Source organism: Diabrotica virgifera, chromosome 1 (assembly GCF_917563875.1).
Source record: "Diabrotica virgifera virgifera chromosome 1, PGI_DIABVI_V3a".
NCBI classification, from domain to species: Eukaryota; Metazoa; Arthropoda; class Insecta; order Coleoptera; family Chrysomelidae; genus Diabrotica; species Diabrotica virgifera.
The window spans coordinates 136,533,372-136,549,275 of record NC_065443.1 but is presented as its reverse complement, the minus strand read 5'-3'; the positions used below and the strand labels follow the sequence as shown (position 1 = coordinate 136,549,275).

At 34.3% G+C, this 15,904-nt stretch overlaps 1 protein-coding gene across 4 annotated transcripts in view; it reads left to right on the top strand.

The window, feature by feature from the left end:
* LOC114349435 (homeotic protein spalt-major-like) overlaps positions 1-15,904 on the top strand; it is a 499,984-nt gene that overhangs the window by 74,614 nt on the left and 409,466 nt on the right. For all 4 annotated transcript variants that reach the window (XR_007696687.1, XM_050644745.1, XM_028299810.2 and 1 more), the window contains exon 2: positions 12,837-12,875. Coding sequence is in view for 3 of the 4 variants with exons in the window: in XM_050644745.1 (XP_050500702.1) it covers positions 12,837-12,875 (39 nt within the window). In the remaining variant the exon portion in view is untranslated. The remainder of the gene's footprint in view (positions 1-12,836; positions 12,876-15,904) is intronic.

Genomic DNA, 15,904 nt, shown 5'->3' with positions numbered 1-15,904 from the left:
ACCACATGCAACGGTGACAGTAAAATTTTCGAATTAGAGATTCCATAGTAAATCACGAGTGAAAACCAGGAAAAAACCTCGTAATACTATCATGACATCGTAAGTATTAGGTCCTACTATTATTATCGTAAGTATTATATTAGAATCTGGTATTAGTTTTGAGAGTAAACTAAAGTAAGACTTAATACTGACGCTGACGATGTCGGGATGGTATCACGAGGTTTTTTCCTGGTTTTCCCTCGTGATTTACTATGGAATCTCTAACGCGAGAATTTTACTGTCCCGTTGCATGTGGTTGTATAAAGACAGATTACATGCTATGATTTTCTTTTGTGACGGATATTCTTGAGTTGGGGTTGATTTCATGTAATCGAATGAACAATTGGCAATATCATTTTAAAGTCTTCTACTTTAAAATGTATAATATGTCTGAATTGCCGATATAAATGAGTCAGATTAAATGAATTATTAGAAGAATTTTTTACTAAGCAACAATATTTTTGTTTAATTCATTAATATTTTTTGTATTTTGACAACGGCATCCGATTTGGACGTCAAAACGTTAATAAAATAATTTTTTAGTAAAATTGTGGCTTATTTCCCTTTAAAAATAGTTAGTTGGTCTCTTCCAGAATCCACTTTGCCTTCTTCCGCTTTGGCTAAATTTTGGGATGGAATAGCTTTTTTTAAGGCATTGAAAATTTTTAGGAGAATATCCAAGCAGCTCGTGTTTCAGATTGCGTTCATAATCGTCGGTGTTACAATGTGTTGAACATATACGAGCGTTGTTAACGTTAAAATTGTCTGCACATTTACGTTTACATAATTGTTTTCACAGACATCGCACTTTTTGTCTTTTGGGAAACTAAAAAACTTGATATTCGTATCGAAACCTTGTGATTGATTGTACACATTACAACCAAACACGGCACACCTCATTTTTAATAAAAGTTTAACAAAACACAAGTAAAATTCAGCTTAAACAAAAAAATAAACACCGTTTACTATACGACAACACTGAATTTAATGCTGTTCTACTCACAGAGTGACGTAGATACGTAGGCCCCGCCCACCAACTCCATGTCATATCTTCAGTTATTGTATCATGGTTATTACCTCTTTATTAGAGTCGCAATTTTCATTTAACCAGCTGCCAAGATATTGAAAATAGTTTACTCGTTCTATCTCCTCTCTATCACGAGAAAGCACACCTTGATCTACATTAATATTTCCAACTGATGCCATAAACTTTGCCTTTGAAATATTGATTTTTAGGCCTCCCCAATAACTTGCTTCACTTGTTAGTTCTTATCCTCTATTGTCCTTCTGCTTAATCAAGCACAGGCCCAAATATCTTCTCTACGATTTTATTTCCCAAACCCGTAGTCTCTCCTCGTTTGCTTTTGTTATCGTCCACGTCTTGCTACCATTAATCACTAGGGATCGTTTGAGTGTTTTATATAATTGTTATATATTTGTAAGTCTTAGTTGTTTCGATTTTACAAGGTGTTGAAGAGCATAAAAATATCTGTTGCCATTTTGTATGCTATTGTTTATTTCTTGTGATCCATTATTGCCTTCAATTATTGTTGTTCCAATATACTTAAATTATCTGACGCGCTCAAAGTTGTCGGAGTCATCAATGATGACGTTCTGTCCGATTCTATCTCTATTTTGAATATTCCGGCTCATAAACATATATTTAGTTTTGCTTTCAGTGATTAGGAGCCTGACCTTCTCTGGTTTCCTATCGAATCTGACGAAAGTCTCCTTCATCCTTAATCTGGTGTGATCGATATCGCCTGCAAATGCCAAGAGTAAGTTTGGTCCTTCTCGATGAAATACTGTATAGTAGTAGTCGGTTTTTCAATTCTAGCACTTCTGATTATGTGTTCCAGGGCTAACTTCTATATGGGCTTTATTAATTTGTTAAAAAGCATAAATTAGGCAAGATATTTTTGGCCACTTCTTCTTCTAGTGCCGGCTCCACTAATGAAGATTGGCTATAACCATTGCTAGAGATGGGAAAAACCTACCGGTTATAACCTAAAACCGGTTTTTTATTTCGCAATAACCGGTTCTACCGGTTCTTTTTTGTCCAAGTTATAACCGGTTTTTTCTTTTTAAAGTAATAACCGGTGAAAAACAGGATATTATACCTCTAAAAAAATAATGAATATAGAGAAAAAATATTGTTTGTTTTAAATTCATCAGTATTCTTGATATATTTAGTGTTTATATTAGTTAATGACTCTCACACTCATTAAAATAATTAAATAATTATGTTTAAGAAATAGGACTGGCTGAATTTTCCATTTTGATGATATTGAGAATAAGCACGTATTGTTTGGTGAATTGGGGAATTCTATTAAAAATAATATAATACCTAATATAGTATCAAGCAGCTCTGCAATCACTGTCATAGTAAGTTGTAATTGTATAGATGTAACTGTATAGAAATATTCAAGGAATGCGCAGCATAGGTAGGAGAAAAATGTCCTGGCTGAGAAATCTCAGAATGGTTTGGATGCAGCTCAACTGAACTCTTTCGGGCTGTAGTATCAAAAGTGAGAATAGCAATGATGATTTCGTCGCGGAGATGGCACGTAAAGAAGAAGAAGGACCCCTTTTTTCTTCGATTTTACCCTTCATTCGTACCTATCATTTCTAAGTATGTGCCCTAAATATGCTGTATTTTGCCTTTTAATGGTGGTCAAAAGTTCTCTGTCTCTTCCCATTCTGTGCACCTCCATTTCGTTCGTATTATGATCAGTCCATGGTATTTTCAAAAGTCCAGGCTTCATAGCCACTATAAAGAAGAATAGTGTGGACAGGCGCGGATCTAGAAATTCATAATAGGGTGCCCCCTAAGGGGGGGCCAGACTTACCTTAAATCTCAAATATTATATTTTCCAGATTTTGCCATACGACTCACACTTACTCTAAGGATAAAATACACTAGATAATCCCAGATACCTACGGTATCAAAAGGATTGATAGACAATTCACGACTAATAATCTCACTGGTCGTTCTTCACCATAAAGATTGACCTCTCTACCATCAATGGGTAGGTACGCATGGATTATCTAGTAAAATACAAATTTTTATATCTTTATTGTATCGCAAATTTGAAACGTGACTTTTCATGAGATAAGGTTTATACCCAGTGTAATGTATTTGCATTTTAAAATATCATTTTTGTTATTCTTTGAATTGAGAAAAATATTTCCGTTGTTTATGATTCCACCGGTACCCAAACAAATGCATCTGCAAATTATTTTTCAGAGAAGGGTGTTTTATTAGATTTTATGGCTTCTTTCAATTCTTTGGAAGCGGTTGTCGTGTAATTTAGTGTCGTACTGATGGCTTAAAGTTGAGAGTTAACAGAAAAAATAATAAATGATAAAAAATACTTACACACTAAATACAATAGGGGGGTCCATGGACCCGTTGACCCTGTATCCGCGCCTGAGTGTGGATATAACATTTTACCATCCAATATTGGATTTGCAGATTGAGTCTTTGGTCTTCTAAGAAATTTCCTCATCTTCAAAAAGGCTGCTCTTGATTGCTCTATTCTTGCTCGAATTTCTTATTTCTGATCCACTTAGCTGAAATAGCTTCATTTTTTATCTGGATCCTTGTAATGACTTTACTCCTCTTACTGATAACCATAACCATTTTGACCACTACATATATTTATTGAAATGGTTTTAAAATCAGACCTTCATTAGTTATGTATGTTTATTATCTATATTAGAAAAGTGTATATTAATATACATAACTTACGTTGACATGAAAACTACCTAGATAATTATGCTGAATAAATTATACCATTTGTAACGTTCGGAATAGAAATATATTAATTATGAAAAATAGAACAAATGTATTCAAGTACCTTATCATTTTACCTTCTTTTTGTTTAACATAATGTCGTTTTATCATATTATTCAAATTTCGATAATGAACAATATCCGCTCCGTGTTGCCTTTTAATAATAAAAATTCACGACGTTTTGTCTTTTTACGGTCAATTAAGTTTTCAAAGCAGTAGGCTTTTATCTTCTAGATAATGGGGTATTATTTATTATGACAAATACATACATAACGTCAAACCTGATTTTTATGCCATATTAATCAGGTATAAACCACATGTAATAAATTATCTCTTACAATTTAAACCGACTCACTCGGGCTCCGGTAGATACCGTGGAGTAATACTAAGTACTCTTATTATATAGGGTGACATGGTTCAGATTAAGAAATTAAGAAAGGAAACGGATAAAAGAGTGACATAAATTAAAAGACATCAAAGAAAACAGCTTTGGTTTGATGAAGAATAAACTTTGATAAAGTTGAAATCAAACAAGCAACATACAAAAGAAAATAATTCTTCTTCAAGTCGCTATCTCCGCGACGGAGGTCGGCAATCATCATAGCTATTCGGACTTTAGAGAATTCTGCTCTGAAAAGTTCATTTAATTTACATCCGTACCATTCTCTCTGGTTGCGCAATCATGATCTTCTACGTATCTTTATGCTTCTCTTTCCTTGAATCTTTCCCTGAATATCAGTTGGAGCAAGTTGTATCTCTTTCCATGTGCAATATGTTTGAGATATTCCAATTTTCTTGTTTTGATTGTGTGATAGTGTTTAATATTTCCAATTCTACACAGTCAAAAAACGTAGCACCTAGACAACCTAAATCTTATCTCAAACTTCAAATCTTTTGTACAAAGCACAAAAGGAGACAAATGTCGTCTGCAAACTTAAAGTCCTCGCAACTGGTTGTGCAAGTTCCACCTAATACCTGTTTTTTATCGCTTACTTTCTCCATGATCCAATCCGTTATGATTAGAAATAGTGTCTGGGACAGTACGCATACGCATCTTTGTTTAACTCCACTTTGTATAGCTTTATCTTTCTTCAGCATGCTCCAGTCTGGCTATGCATTCTTTGTAGAATATTTCTCTCTGTTTATACTATCGAAAGCCTGTGTGAAGTCAATAAACATTTACTTTATATCTCCTTGCCATTCGCTAGCATTCGTATTCTGTTCCAGAATAATTCTTAGAGTACAAAAGTGGTCGATAGTGGAGCGTTTAGCGCAAAAGCCTGCTTGATTGCTGATTTGTTTCTTATTTAGCTTAATCCAGAAGCTTACACTAAATATCATACATACTCTGATGACGAAGTGCCAAATTTAAACTTGGAAACCAATCGATCCGTATTCAATTCCTAGACACCTAAAGGACATATTTTTCTTAAATATTAACAATGATTTTTATTATCTCATTAGCACCTTGCACCTTCCAATGAGCGGCATATTCGCTGGCCTCATACACCAGTGCACGTGGGTTCGAGCCCTGCCAAAGACAAACCATTTTCATTTCCAATAATGACACGAGTCGTCTCACCGTGCCACGGAGAGCACGTAAAGCCGTCGGTCCCCCTGGGCTAGTGTACATCGGCACTAGTTACTTGAAACAGGGTTAAACATGTAAATGGCGCCGGAACTGTCCAAAAGGATCCCCCCGGCAAAAATGCCATACGATATTATTTTTTTATACCTTCCAATGGATTTATAGATATTTTGATATTTTCCTACTAAATTAAAAAAATATCTTTAAGAATCTATCTCTACTGTGACTGTCTTTTTTCTTACTTCGTTTTTTTTTCTGTGTCTAAACATCTCTATTAACCCTTAACTCTTGACGTGAATGTTTCAGGACGTAGACTCTGACGTGTGGTATGACATACTGTTTTACTGTTGCCTATTCTCCTTTGTTTTCAATGTGAATTTGTCTTATATCATTGTATTTGTTTTTTACATCAACTAGGGAATTATTTTTCACACTACTGTAGAATAAAATGCTGCTTCAAATAAAATAAACTTAAATTTTTCAAGAAAATTATGAAAGCATGCATAATATTTAAAAAATGGTGGAGATTCTTACAAAATCCTTTAATAACTGAATTACAAAAAAACTGGACTATTGATAACACTGGTAAACACACAGTTTGCTGCCGGAAATTTTTTTACTCTTTCTAGGTAATTTGGGTCTGCTGAATCCAAAAATTCCACCAGATTTGCTCCATCAGATCGTTTTCAGAAAATACGACAACAGATCACATTTCTAACATATAGGCTAATTTAACGCAGCACTACCTACATATATGTATAGTGATGCTACCCATCTTCTTCTTCAGGTGCCGTCCTCGTTCCGAAGTTTGGCTATAATCAAGGCTATGCGTATTTTTGATACCGTGGATCTAAATAATTGGCAGCTGCTGCACTTGTACCAATCTCTTAAATTCTTCAACCATGAATGTTTTCTTCTGCCAATGGATCTTTTACCTATTATTTTTCCCTGAATAATTAATTGTAGTAGCTGGTACTTTTGTCCCCTCATTATATGTCTTAAGTATTGCAGTTTGCGCTTTTTTAATAGTAAGCGCAAGTTCTTTTTCTTTCTGCATCCTTCGCAACACTTCCATGTTTGTCACTCTCTCTGTCCACGATATTCTCAGTATGTATCCTGCGGTACATCCACATCTCGAATGCTTCTATTTTCCTTGTATCTATCTTTTTCAGTGTCCAAGCTTCCATTCCATAGAAAAGAACTGACAGCACATAACATCTCATCAGGCGAATTTTAAGATTTAAACTTAGCTCTCTTCCGCATAAAACTGTTTTCATTTTGGTAAAAGTAGCTCTAGTAGCTTTTTCTATTCTGATCTTGATTTCTTCAGAGTTGTCGTTGTTTTCATTAATCACAGTTTCCAGGTAATTATATTTTCTAACACTCTCAATTCTTTGATCATGTACGGTTATGTCAGAAAAATTTTGTGGAGATTTCGACACCATCATTATTTTTGTTTTTGTAAGTGATAAACCGAACTTTTCGCTGCACTCTACTATTCTGTTTATCAGTGTTTGGAGATCTTCCGGGGTTTCTGCTATTAATACTGTGTCATCAGCGTATCTCAAATTGTTTATTAAAGTGCCATTTATTTTAACTCCTATATCTTGGTCAGCAAGGGCTCTGATGGTTCATGCTACCCATGAAATTAACCAAATACGAATAAAAAGTAAGATATTTATTGTACAATAATGTACTTACAAAAATCATCACACATATCTGCCAAAAAAACTTAACTTTTCATCTAATCTAACCGGCAGCGTCGCAACAAGAATGTGTTATTCAGCGTCACCTAAAAACTTCCTTTTATATGATTTTCTTACAAAGGCTTTTTGAAAACTCCAGCAATAATCCGCCATCATGTGATAGCCCCCCAACTCCCTGATACCCCTCTTCCATCGTTTTGATATCTTGGCGAAGATTTTCTGGGAAACGGTCTAAGTGGCTGTGGAGGTAATGATTTTTAATACTCATATGACAACCGTGTTTGTTAAAATTGTTGAGCATTTATTCCACTCTAATGCCCAATTGGTATACTTTTATATTTGTTGCCATTATGTAGAAGGACACACTTTAAACTTCGTTTGGAACTGTCGATAAAAAGACGCCAATGATCTGGTGTATACTCCGATACACCCATTTTTTCTAACAGTCCTTTAATATTGTTATAAAAAACCATATCATCTTGCTGACTAAAGAAGGCAAAAGATCTTTTATCTCTATTACGGTAGTATGTAATTTTGGCGTCTGGGTGAAGAACATTCTTTTTTTTTAGTCTTTTTAGTCTGGAGGTAAGCAACTCGGAAAAATCCTTTGGAAGGTTCAAATTTCTTAATAAGATCGCTTAGCTCTTCCTGAGTAAAACGCTCAGGACGTGTTGAATCCCCTTCAAAATCACTGTCGTCTTCCTCAAATCTATTAGTCTGAAGTTCGTCAAATAACGTTTCGGCATTATCCTCTGGTAACATAGGTAATAGACTGCTAAATATTGGAATGGGTTTCTGCTCAAGCTGATGTGGAATTGTTCTTATTGCTGAATCCAGGTTAGGATAAGTTCACTTGTTCACGTATGTCGATTGTTACGATTAATGCCTCACAAGACAGAAATAGCAATTATCAAAATGATTTTTTGGTTCCCTCCATACCATTGGAAAACCAAATTTAAACATTTTCGTTGTCCTTTCGTCCACTGTCACAAGTTTTCAATACAAGTTTTGCACACTACATGTGGAGCTCAGGATTTATCTTGATTTCCTAAATGAACAGCAAAATAGGCCCTTTTGTTCATTTGCCCATTTGTCTTAGAATTTGTTAAGTTTGTTTATAAACATATTGCAATTATAGTGGTGGAATATACAGAAATGTAAGAATATTTAAGTATTTGATAAGTATGTTATATTACGAAAACTAGACCTGACACAACGAAAAGGTTTGTATTTTTGGAATCGGCACAGATAACTTAACTAAAATCAGTTGATTTTTTTCGGCAGCAAGACAAAATTTTTTTTTTGTTGGGCTGTGTAAATAATTAAAAAATAGTAAAATAGTGCTTTCCACTCTTGAAGGTAAAACAACTGGATGAACTTACTGCCAAACTAATAGCGAAAGAATACATTGAACTGCTTTTAATTATACAGATGTAAATACTGATAGGCGGTACGTGATACCGCAAGATAATTTTACGTCAAGGCAGCTCAAAGACTAAACCATACTAAAACTGCAGCAACTTGGAAGCAAATAGAATTACACACCACTTGAAGGTACACATAAAAATGGTACTCTAGAAATCTTGTTGTAAAACACGGTTTATAACAAAATATATTTTCAACAAGGTATGCCATACCGCATGCCAGTGGTTAAGTTAAGGGTTAAGTAGGTACCTACTAAAGAATGTCACAGTAGAATATTTTGCTTTCACATTTTCCTTAGATGATTCCTAGAAAATTATGTTAGTAATTGTTGAATAATGTAAAAGAATTGGCATAATCATTGCATAGCATAGAAATAATAAAAATTGTATTTTACATAAAAAATTTCTTGTTTTACCTATCCGAATTTTGCATCCAAACATCTACAACCTGTATCGTTTGTACCAGTCCATGAAGTTATTACAGTTTTATGTAAATTGTTGTAAAGTATACCTGGCAAAAAAAACGAACAAGAATCAAAACCGAATGATTTCAATGCCGACTTACATTTTAAACTGTTGACAGTGATAACGAATTGAAAAAGATGATTTGTAGAACGATATTTGCTAGAAATCCCATTTATTGAGTCAAAAGCATTGTGCACAGTGTTAACAAAACAAGTTTAGTGGGTTCGTCAATATAATATCCATATAATACTCCGGTCAACTTACGCATCCGAGGCTACAAAAACTACCATCAAGCTGAAAATTGGCAGGATTGTTCAAAATACCATCATAAATGAATTCTAAAAAGTCCTCATAAATCCGACCCGTGCTAAAAATTTTACGCGGGGTCAAAGATCACCAAATATGGTTTTTAGCTATTTTCAGCGAAACGGTAAGTTTTATCGTAAAATTAGTTCTAACAAAAAATGTGGACTAGATAATTATCTATAAAAAATGCCTTATTACTTTTTTTCCTGAGAGCCACCGTTTTTGAGATAGAACGATTCAAATAGTGGTAATCGTCATAATATGCGCACACGTTTCCACACCACCTTTGAGGTAGTGTACTTAGCGCGTTTTTCTAACGTGGTTTCCCCAGTAGGTCTATTCCACGGATCTGTTATGATTCTGTTTAATTTAAAGCTATTAATTGATATTGGCAAGGGTTAAAAATGATAAAAGTTATATAAAGCGGTATAAATTAAAAAAGGGAAATTTATCAAACTGGTTCATAATTTTCTAATACTTCTGCTTCCCTTGTTCTTCGTCTCGTTGTTCTTCTTCCTCTTCTTCATCTTCTAGTTCTTCTTCTTCTTATTCTTCTTCTTCTTCTTCTCGTTCATCCTGAGTGCAAGTAAATTGTCCCAATAATGACACATCGCATGGCTCCTCGATATAATCAAATGGATGAATGAATGAATCAAATGAACAAAACAGTCCAACTTTTATGCAACCACATTTAGCGCTACATCCCTTTTTACAGTTGCAAAAAATTGTGTTCAGAAGTGTTTCCGGCGCAGGGGGGAGTAATGTTTGGATTGGTTCTAATGAACTGTCGACTAATTTCCATCCCTAGTCTTTTGGATCTAGCTGATAACCAAGCCACACTTGAACTTGAACCCGAAAAAGATGTTGATGAGCAGCCGCTGAGGTTGGAGGAAGACAAGATAACTGCACTTGTTTTTTGTTTCGAGTACTTTTTAAAAAACATGCATATCAAAACTTATCTAAGCACGTAGTTTTCTTAGGCGCTCAATACATAGAGAGAAGAAAGCTAATTCCGTTGGAAATAACTGCTTGTGGAGTTGAATTAGTTTTTTTTTAAACTTCAGCACATTAAAGTAAATCTTGTTTTTCAAACATTTTAAAAACAGTCGTTTTACCCCTCCTGAAAAATGCAGATGTCGTATAACAGCCAGTTATTGCGTGTAAAAAGAGTATATGATTTTGACATTTTGCAAAAGTAGATAAACTTTTCGATGAATATATTTCCGATTGGTGTTTAGCTTTTCCAGGTTAAAAAAAAAGATAGTTTTTTCGATTGGAGTTCTACCAGTGAGTAATACGAGCAAGTCTACATCTTCACCTACAACAATAGTTGTATTTGTTAAATTGAATTGCTATATGGCTGTTTCAATTATCATTACGTCAGCATCATTATTAGCTTGTTTTACCGATATATTTTCAGCAATAAACTTATCTTTCAGCATTGAAATGAACCGAGATTTGTTGTGAATATTTGCAAGAAATTTGTGTTGAGTGGTAGATACTGTCATAGATTGATTAAATAAAATATTAGTTAGAAGATGAAGATGTTGCTGAAGTTTTACGACGTTGTTCTTCAGCTTTAATATTTCTCGTAAAATCATTATAGACATCAAATACGACAGTAACTCTGGGACCAAAATGACGCCGTACATATCAATTTACTATTTTTGTTGGGATTAAGCCGTAAAGTTCAAATAAAAGTTAATTACATTAACTTTGTAAAGATTTTTTTGTTGGCACTGTAATGTAATATAGCTTATACATTGCATTCCTCGGTAGACCGCAAGCTGTATAGTAGAAACATTATCATATTTATAATCTTATATTATTATGTGTAGTATAAGTTAAGTTGACCGATAGAATATTATGTTTACTTGTATTACAGCTTCAGTGATGTATGTATATACCTGGTGTACTAATACATATATTATGACGATTAGAAGTCTTTCAACTCTTTGAATCGTTGTATCTCAAAAACAGTGGCTCTTAGGAAAAAAACTATTAAGATATTTTTTATAGATAATTATCTAAGCTACATTTTTTGTTAGAACTAATTTTACGATAAAACTTACCGTTTCGCTGAAAATCGCTAAAAACCATATTTGGTGACCTTTGACCCCGCGTAAATTTTTTAGCACGGGTCGGATTTATGAGGACTTTTTAGATTTCATTTATGATGGTATTTTGAACAATCCTGCCAATTTTCAGCTTGATGGTAATTATTGTAGCCTCACTCCTATTTTTGAGTCTAACTAGACCGGTCTATAATACTGGCACTGGCCGTATCAATATTAAATAGCATAATTTATGGCTCTTTCAAAAAGAACCGTATAATATTGTGAATTTTACATGCGACCTTGTATTTTTTGCAGGCAACAGTTTTATTATTGTCATTAAAATCGGACCACTCCTATTAGAAAAATTGGCAAATTATTGACAGTTATTCTACAAAATAAATCAATTCTCCCAAGTTTCTGAAAAATTTCCACTATACAGGGTGTACCGGAAAATAGTGGGTTCCTTCAAGGTACGGGCAATTAAGTTTTTCAATTTAAAAATCTTTTAGTATCTAATATTTTTACTATTTTCAATATTATTAATGTTGCTTTTAGGATTGGAAAACTTCATCTTTCAATTGCCAGATGACGCTAGTCACCTACCCTATTTGTTTCGGTTGCAATGTGTGGAAAAGGCTCTCGGTGCTGGTCAGTTAGGATATGTGAGCGGCCGTGGGTAACGGCATAAACGCTGGCCTCATACGCCAGTAGACGTGGGTTCGATCCCTGCCAAAGACAAACCATTTTCATTTCCAATAATGACACGAGCCGTCTCACCGTGCCTCGGAGAGTACGTTAAGCCGTCGGTCCCCCTGGGCTAGTGTACATCGACACTAGTTACTTGAAACAGGGTTAAAGATGTAATTGGCGCTGGAACTATCCGAAAGGATCTCCCCGGCAAAAATGCCATACGATATTATTATTTATTAGTTAGGATATGGAGAACAAGCCTGCGCTCTCTCCGATGAGATTCCAATAAGAATCGAAAATCGCGATTCAGAGAGCTGGATTGCACTCCGTATTCTAATTGAAAAGTAAGATTGTTTTGCCTTCGCATTGTAACTGAATAATAAAAATGGTATACATTTTTATTTTATATTCGTATTACTCCGTAGAGTAACTAGGTGCATTTTCCGTTGGAACTTTACCAAGCTGCAGACGGGGGATGTGAATTGCATAGTGTAGAATCCTTTCCCTTTGTCTTCACTGCAGCATCCATTTGGCTTGCAAATTGTAGAAGCCTTGGAGGTCTCACCAGGTAAATGTACCAATAAGTTTTTCAATTTAAAAATCTTTTAGTAATATTTTTAATATTTTCAATATTATTAATGTTGCTTTTAGAATTGAAAAACTTCATCTTTTATTCTATTTTAGTTTAAATTTTTTTATCATCGTATTTATACCTATTTATTACCTTTTTTTTAATATTAGTAAGTAATTTTGATTTTGTTTCAGGTGCATTGCCTTCAAGATTGCCTAGTAATAGTGATGGTGGTAAGTTCTTAATGTGTTCTATTTCTAAAACAATAATCTTACTAAAAGATTTCTTGTCATGAAATATACAGTTGAGTCCCTGAATCTTTACCCGTGCGTCATCATTTAAAGCATACGAAATAAGTCGACGATAAGTCGGAAATTGAAATTTACTAAACGCAACAGCAAGTCTTTTATATCCTATTCCACGAACATACGACTGTTGTGGATTATCTCGACAACGAATATTTTACTTTGCAAATTATGAAGAACGAAAGTAAATTGCAAAATACATTGTTGTTTATTGGAACAATTATTAGAACCATTTACTTTCGCACTTATTATGTTGCACACTAAAATATTCGTTGTCGCGATAATCCAAGACAGTCGTATATTCGTGAAATAGCCCATACTATCACTTTCGTATGCTTTAAATGATGACGCACGGGTAAAGATTCAGGGACTCAACTGTATTTTTGTAACTTTCCTTTTTATATATTTTTTGCTATCGCATGTCAGAGTTCTATGCAATTTACAAGTTATAACCTTTATAACCAAGTAATACAGTTCTAAAGTGTTATCTGTCGTCTCTATTACTATATGGCTGTGAGACCTGGACATTACAACAGTATGACGTCAACAAATTGAATTCATTCGAAATGTGGATGTACCATCGAATGTTAAGAATACGATGGACTAGCAGAACTACAAATGAAGAAGTACTGGAAATAATGAACACACGTCCTCATCTGGTCAATACAATCAAAATTAGAATGACGTTATATCTAATAGGACACATAATGCGCCATAGGGAATTTGAGCAGTTCCAGGTAATATTAGAAGGCAAGATCGAAGGTAAAAGGGGTATAGGAAGAAAGAAAAAATCTTGGCTACGAAACATTAGAGATTGGACACACACAATAGGAAATTACTTAATTTATCAAGCACAGAGCAGAGAAAAATTTACCATATTGATCGCTAACCTCAACACAGAAGGCACTTTGGAGGAGGAGAAATTCAGAGCTGTCTTTCCCAGAAGTTAGCAGGTAAACACAGTAGTAGGTCGTAGATTTACGTATCAAAAAGAAGAATAAGGGGAAGAAGAAGAAGAAGAAGACGATGAATCAAATAGTGATTATCAAAAAGTGAAAGGATAGGTTTGTTTGTAAAATCTTATTTCAGAGTAGGTACTTGAATAAACGACACAGTGGAAAGTGAAATTCAATGGTCCTTTAGAGCGGAAAAAAATGTCTAGATCGTAACTCATTAGGTTAATAGCTCTACAAGTTCTAGCTTCAAATGTTAACAAATCAAAACCACTGCAAATCGCGATGAGGCTGAAGAAAATTTTCAATAGAAAATGATAAGAATATTTGAATAAATTAAATAACTACGTAATCTAACAAATCTTAATAGTAGGAGATGCAAGTATGCTAAATTTGCAGTTACTCGAGCGTTATGGGGACCTATTGGGTTGTGAAGATTAGGTCCTAAAAACAAAAAAAGTTAAGTTTAGTTTGGGACCGTTCAAGTATTACGTAACGCAGTTTGGGGGGGGGGTCAAAAATTGCGTTACGTAATAGTTAAACGCCCATTACAGTGCGTTACGTAGCGGGGGAGGGGTGTCAAAAATCTTCAAAAATCGCGTTACGTAATACTTGAACGCTCCCTTTTCCATTTTAGTGGGGACTTTCCATTTTTTAATTTAATTTGCCATTTTCAATAATCGTTTTGTCCGATTATAGTGCCATCTATCAATAATTCGAAAAAATGTCTCGAATAAAAGTTACTTATTTTTACGTACGGAATCCAAATCTGCAATAAAAATGGATTAAGATTTTAAAGTAACCCCCCACCCCACCTCCGTGGGCGGTCGTGTTTGATGTCATTCCATAGATTTTTAAAAAATATTGAACACGTAGTTTCCAGTCTTTCGATCTGACATTCATTTCGCGAAATATTCGCTTTTTTTGTGAAACTTTGTAACTGGCCCATTTGCTTACGCCCCGCTCAAAACATCCGATTTTTGAAATATACGCACTGTTCTGCATGTTCTTAACTTACCTTATCTTAATCTGACGATTTCGAGTTTTTCTAAGAATAGATTTTTTTCGGACCTCCTTAAACGAACTCCCCTGTACTACGAGTCCATATATGTGGTAGGGGTACATTTACAGGTACAAGGTTTCTCCCCATGTGATTTTCTGACGCGCTCGAGTAACTGCAAAAATCCCCGCTTGGGCTTCCCTACCATAACCATCCTAGCTATGAACAATTATTTATGTATGTATATTAATGAAACAACAAGCCCTTTAAAAGCACCGTGACCAATGAAGTTATTGATTTTAAAAACTAATGATGTTCGTTGATGCTATTAATTTCCATTTTTATTTTTATTTCTACCTCTTTAAACCTCTTATGAATGCATATGGGAAGCTATTCGTTATTCTCTTAACATAATATCTACATTTGTGAGAACAGGTAAGATTTTTGAATGGAGAGAAAACGAAAAAAATAAAGCGTTAAATAGATTTTATCAGTCTTATTAATTTTATGAACTTTACCGGGGCCTACGCGTTAAAAAGATATATTGCAATATCAGATTTTGCTTTTTGCGGCTTTGCCTTGTACTTTGAATGAATTTATTACGAGGATTTTTAAGAGATTCATAAATAGTCAGGTATGTGTTCGTGAATGAGTTAAATGCTTCAGTCAGCGTGAACAGTTTGAGTGCTGAATCCCATAATAGTTATCTCTGGATTGTTGAAGAAGATGCGTGGATTGAGTTTTTCGAATTTATCTTGAGAATTATTATTAAATCTTGGTAAGAACATTGCATATAAGTATTTTTTTCTATATCATAACATCATTGCTTCTAGTTCCATGTTCGCTACCATATTCGTTATTCTGACTTTATTGACAGCAGCTCCAAATAATGATATAATCAATTTTCCATACCACTGTTTTAGATTGTTCAGCCATGATGTGTTTCTTCCACCAGGACCACGTTTACCTTGGATATTTTCCGAAATGATCAATTCTATATCATA